Source organism: Ornithorhynchus anatinus, chromosome 19 (assembly GCF_004115215.2).
Source record: "Ornithorhynchus anatinus isolate Pmale09 chromosome 19, mOrnAna1.pri.v4, whole genome shotgun sequence".
Classification (NCBI taxonomy): Eukaryota; Metazoa; Chordata; class Mammalia; order Monotremata; family Ornithorhynchidae; genus Ornithorhynchus; species Ornithorhynchus anatinus.
The window spans coordinates 33,948,047-33,954,046 of record NC_041746.1 but is presented as its reverse complement, the minus strand read 5'-3'; the positions used below and the strand labels follow the sequence as shown (position 1 = coordinate 33,954,046).

Sequence of the window (6,000 nt, the reverse complement as noted above, 5' to 3'; positions counted from 1 at the left end):
GAACGAGTGAAGGACCAAATGAATGAACGAAGGAACGAACGAACGAATGAACGAGTGAAGGAACAAATGAATGAATGAATGAACGAACGAAGGAACAAACGAATGAATGAATGAACGAGTGAAGGACCAAATGAATGAACGAAGGAACGAACGAACGAATGAACGAGTGAAGGAACAAATGAATGAATGAATGAACGAACGAAGGAACAAACGAATGAATGAAGGAACGAGTGAAGGAACGAAGGAACGAACGAAGGAACGAACGAAAGCAAGAAACGGATGAGTGAATGAATGAAGGAACGCATGAATGAATGAAGGAACGAACAAGGAACGAGCGAAGGAACGAACGAATGAATGGGAGCCGTGGGGCGGGGCCTCCCTGGGAGGCGTGACGTCATCACGAGGCGCCGCCCGCAGAGCGGAAGTGGGGCAGGGGCCCCGCCATCGCTGGGGGCTTCAGTGCGGCTGCGCGAGTTTTCCCGGCCGGGTCCCTCGCAGCCCCGCCGGTCGTCCTCCCTGCTCCGCTCCTCTTCCGCTCCTCCTCCCCGCCGCCGCCGCCGCCGCCGCCGCCGGCGGAGTGTCAGGTAGCCGCCCGCCCCCACCTCCGATTCCCCCGGCCGCCAGGGCAGAGGGGAGGGGGCCGCCGATGGCCTGCTGCCCTCCTTCCCTGGCTGCGGGCGGAGCCGGCGCCCCGGGGTCCCCGCCTTCAGCCCTCCCGCCCCCCGTGGGCTTCGACCCTGCGCGCCGCGCTCCTCCCCGGGGACGGCGGACACACCCCGCCGCTGGTCATCTCCAGGCGGGGGCTCGGGGGAGCTGAAGAATAATCGTAACCATGGCATTTGCTAAGGGCTTACTATGTGCCAAGCACTGTTCTAAGCGCTGGGGGGAAGGGGGTACAAGGTGATCGGGTTGTCCCACGTAGGGCTCACAGTCTCAATCCCTATTTTAATAATAATCATCATAGGGCTACTATGTGCCAAGCACTGATCGAAGCGCTGGGTGGGGGGATACAAGGTGATCAGGATGTCCCACGTGGGGCTCACAGTCTCAATCCCCATTTTAATGATAATTATCATAGGGCTACTATGTGCCAAGCACTGATCTAAGCGCTGGGTGGGGGGGTTACGAGGTGATCAGGTTGTCCCACATGGGGCTCACAGTCTCAATCCCCATTTTAATAATAATCACCATAATGATGGCATTTGTTAAGTGCTTACTATGTGCCAAGCACTGATCCAAGCGCTGGGTGGGGGGATACAAGGTGATCAGGTTGTCCCACCTGGGGCTCACAGTCTCAATCCCCATTTTAATGATAATTATCATGGGGCTACTATGTGCCAAGCACTAAGTGCTGGGGGGAAGGGGGTACAAGGTGATCATGTTGTCCCGCGTGGGACTCACAGTCTCAATCTCCATTTTAATAATAATAATGGTATCTGTTAAGTGCTTACTATGTGCCAAGCACTGTTCTAAGCGCTGAGGGGGATACAAGGTGATCAGGTTGTCCCACGTGGGGCTCACAGTTTCAATCCCCATTTTAATAATTATCACCATAACGATGGCATTTGTTAAGTGCTTATTATGTGCCAAGCACTGTTCTAAGCACTGGGGGGGGGGAATACAAGGTGATCAGGTTGTCCCATTTGGGGCTCACAGTCTCAATCCCCATTTTACAGATGATGTCACTGAGGCATAGAGCAGTGAAGTGACTTGCCCAAAGTCACGCGGCTGACAAGTGGCAAAACCGGGATAGGAAGCCATGACTTTTGACTCCCCAGCCAGTGCTCTTTCCGCTGAGCCATGCTGCTTCTCAAGGCACCACCGGGATGATGATGGTATCCGATAAGCAGCGTGGCTCAATGGAAAGAGCCCGAGCTTGGGAATCAGAGGTTGTGGGTTCTAATCCCGGCTCCGCTGCTTGTCAGCGGTGTGACCTTGGGCAAGTCACTTCACTTCTCTGGGCCTCACTTCCCTCAACTAGAAAATGGGAATGAAGACCAGGAGCCCCACGTGGGACAACTTAATTCCCTTATATCTACCCCATTGCTTAGAACAGTGCTTGACACATCATAAGTGCTTAACAAATACCAACTTCTCCCCAGTTTAGACTTTGAGTCTGTCATTGGGCAGGGATTATCTCTATCTGTTGCTAAACTGTACATTCCAAGCGCTTAGTACAGTGCTCTGCACAGAGTAAGTGCTCAATAATGCACATAGTAAGCACTCAATAAGTGCTATTGAATGAATGAATAAGCGCTTACTATGTGCCAAGCACTGTTCTAAGCGCTGAACCCAAGCCCCCGGCCCAGCAAGCCATCCTCCCTGCAGACACGGGACATAAACTCTTTCCCTCCCCTCCCTTCCCTTCCTCCCACCCCCTGACGTCTGGGGACAGCAGTGTCGTTCACCCAAATGGCAAGACCCCAGAAAACGTGCCCCTGGGTATCTTCATAGGCACGATGTGCAAGAGAGGCTCAGGGTGACACTTGTGCCCATGGAGGTGATCCCAGCATCAGCAGGCTCATCTTGGAACCGAAGGACAACTCTTCTGTAGGGCTACAGTGGGACACTGATGGATGGCACTGGTTGGGTTATACAGGCAAACACTGTGCTTTGGATTTGCACATCAGTAGCAAAAGCGCAGACGCTGCCTCCCACCAAAATACCTTCCCGGAGCCAGGCATTTTATTTTCCCCCAAATGGTTTTTCTCCTTGCTTCATAATGGTCCCATCAGTCTCAAAAGAGTGGTTCTATGAAAACGGCTGATGCCTTTGATGATGTCTGTTTTCAGCGTGGCTTTGGTGGAAGAAGACTCCAGTCTATATGTGCCGCCCTACTCACGGGAAGAATGACAGATGACAAAGATGTGCTTCGAGATGTGTGGTTTGGGCGAATACCGACATGCTTCACGCTCTATCAGGATGAGATAACTGAAAGAGAAGCAGAACCGTATTATGTAAGTCTGACGATTGGTGTTGGGACCTTACCTATTGGAGACATTTTCCTTTCTAAATCGCCGAGGTTCTGTAGATGGTTTACTTTCATCTGGGTTAATCCAATTCTATGAAGAAAGCAACCTGCAGTAATATCATCAAAATTTTATGTAGCTTAATTGCCACTGATACCACAATGACTTTATGATTGAAGATGGGTCGTTCTGCAGAGGGTATGTCCATAGAGTCGTTGTGGGTCGGAAATGACTCGATGGCATTTGAAGAAGAGTATCCATTGATATGACTCTGAGCTCACTGTGGGCAGGGAATGTGTTTGATGTTATATTGTACTCTCCCAAGCACTTAGCATGGTGCTTTGCACACAGTAAGCGCTTAATAAATACAATTATTAATAATAATAATGTGAATGGTTTTTAAGCTGGGCCTCGTGTTGAAATCGGGAGAGATCGTGGGGATCAGTCCTGGGTCGGGGAATTACTCTGTTGCCCCGGACTCTCCCCCCGCACCATCCCTCCTCACTTCACAACTCTGAGGGTCAAGCCTTGTTTAACCTCTTTCCAACCTCATCCTTCCAGAACTATAACCTAGCCACCCCTCCGGACAGCTCCAGAGGGTGGCGTGTCGTATGAGGACTGTGAGCTTGTTGTTGGGCAGGGATTGTCTCTGTTGCTGAATTGTACATTCCAGGCTCTTAGTACAGTGCTCTGCACATAGCACTCAATAAATACGATTGAGTGAATAAAAGATGATGGGATGAACAGATTTGGAGGAACCTGAATGGACTTTGAAAAGGATATAATGTCAATTACTGAGGACTTAGTGTGGACAGATCACCGTACTACGTGCTTGAGAGAGTCCAATAAAACAGAGTTGGTAAACAAGTTCTCTGCGCCCAGTGAACTTACAGACCAGAGGGGGATACCATACACCTTGGGTCCAGCATTTCCTTGTGATAGCAAGGCGCTAAGACCACAGGGATTATAGAGGGGTGAGGAAGGGAAAGGGCAGGCAGGCTTCACGGCGCAAACCAGTCAAGGAACCATATTGGGTCGTTTCAGTACCAGATGGAAATTCTCATGTCTGGTCAGATCTGGTCAGATGTAGGCTGACAATTTAATTTAACATAATATCTGCTTAGAAAGCAGTCAGGATTCATCAGAGACAGGTTTTGGGAGGGAAGCACTTGAAGCAGCTTTGCATAATGGAAAGAACATGGGCCTCGGAGTCAGAGGCCCAGAGTTTTATTCCCAGTTTTGCCAATTGCTTGCTCTGTAACTTTGGGCAAATCACTTAACTTCTCTGTGCTTCAGTTCTCCTGTTCTCTCTCCTACTTAGACTGTGAGCCCAATGTGGGACTCACCTAATTAACTTGTATCTACTGCAGTGCTTAGACCAGTGATTTACAAATAATAAGCACTTAACAAATAACAAGTCCCTGCTAGACTACTGTGTCACCCTTCTCTCTGACCTCCCTTCCTCCTCTCTCGCCCCGCTCCAGTCTATTCTTCACTCCGCTGCCCGGCTCATCTTTCTGCAGAAACGATCTGGGCATGTCACTCCCCTTCTTAAACAACTCCAGTGGTTGCCTATCAACCTCCGCTCCAAACAAAAACTCCTCACTCTAGGCTTCAAGGCTCTACATCACCTTGCCCCTTCCTACCTCTCCTCCCTTCTCTCTTTCTACCGCCCACCCCGCACGCTTCACTCCTCTGCTGCCCACCTCCTCACCGTCCCTCGGTCTCGCCTATCCTGCCGTCGACCCCCGGGCCACGTCCTCCCATGGTCCTGGAACGCCCTCCCTCCTCACCTCCGCCAAACTGATTCTCTTCCCCTCTTCAAAACCCTACTTAAAACTCACCTCCTCCAAGAGGCGTTCCCAGACTGAGCTCCTCTTCTCCCTCTACTCCCTCTACTACCCCCCCTTCACCTCTCCGCAGCTAAGCCCTCTTTTCCCCCCTTTCCCTCTGCTCCTCCCCCTCTCCCTTCCCATCCCCTCAGCACTGTACTCATCTGCTCAACTGTATATATTTTCATTACCCTATTTATTTTGTTAATGAAATGTACATCGCCTTGATTCTATTTAGTTGCCATTGTTTTTACGAGATGTTCTTCCCCTTGACTCTATTGCCATTGTTCTTGTCTGTCCGTCTCCCCCGATTAGACTGTAAGCCCGTCAAACGGCTGGGACTGTCTCTCTATCTGTTGCCGACTTGTTCATTCCAAGCGCTTAGTACAGTGCTCTGCACATAGTAAGCGCTCAATAAATACCATTGAATAAGTACCATAAAAAAATAGTTTGGAAATTCCTGTAGGTGAAACCATCACTCTTCCCTGTTTCTGTTCACTATCTTCCTTTCACACAGTCCCAGGGGAGGGGAGGTGTGGTACTTCCTGCCTGATGGTGACACTAAAGCGTATTCCATCTGGTCCAGCAGTGGCCTGCCGGCTTAGGAAGCTTGTTTTGTAGAGGTGTTTCCTAAAGAAGAAATGCACTTAATTTTCTGGGAAGGAAGACATTTATGTGCCTCTAGGACAAGCTGGTCCATACGAGAACCTGCCTGTGTTTGGGGATTGAACCTAGAGCAGCAGCATGGCCTAATGGATAGAGCATAGGCCTGGGAATCAGAAGGACCTGGGTTCTAATTCCAGCTCTGCCAGTTATTTGCTGTGTGACCTTGGGCAATTCACTTCTCTGGGCCTCAGTTACCTCATCTGTAAAATGGGAATCAAGACTGTGAGCCCCATTTGGAAGAGGGACTGTGTCCAATGATTAGCTTGTAACCCCAGTGCTTAAATAGAGAGCCTGGCACATAGTAAGAACTTAACAAATACTGTTGTTATTCTTTTTATTAGTACTGTTGTGGAATGGAGCCCCGCAGGGAGGGGAGGGAAGTCTGAGAGAATGGAGGATTTTTGCCTCTGCCCTGAATCAGCCTTTCTGGACGTTGGATGCTGTGCCCTCCTCACCATCTGTACTCTCTGAAGTTTACTTGCTTGGCAAAGAGTCTTCAAATCTGTGCAGACTTAGAAGCCAGCTAGGGACTC

The 6,000-nt window shown here is 50.0% G+C and overlaps 1 protein-coding gene across 1 annotated transcript in view; it reads left to right on the top strand.

Moving 5' to 3' along the window:
* The first annotated feature begins 439 nt into the window (after nucleotides 1–439).
* The window catches only part of ATG5 (autophagy related 5), a 91,690-nt gene continuing 86,129 nt past the window's right edge, over nucleotides 440–6,000 (top strand). The window contains exons 1-2 of the mRNA XM_029047358.1: nucleotides 440–584; nucleotides 2,793–2,957. Coding sequence (XP_028903191.1) covers nucleotides 2,850–2,957 — 108 coding nt within the window. The 5' untranslated portion in view covers nucleotides 440–584; nucleotides 2,793–2,849. The remainder of the gene's footprint in view (nucleotides 585–2,792; nucleotides 2,958–6,000) is intronic.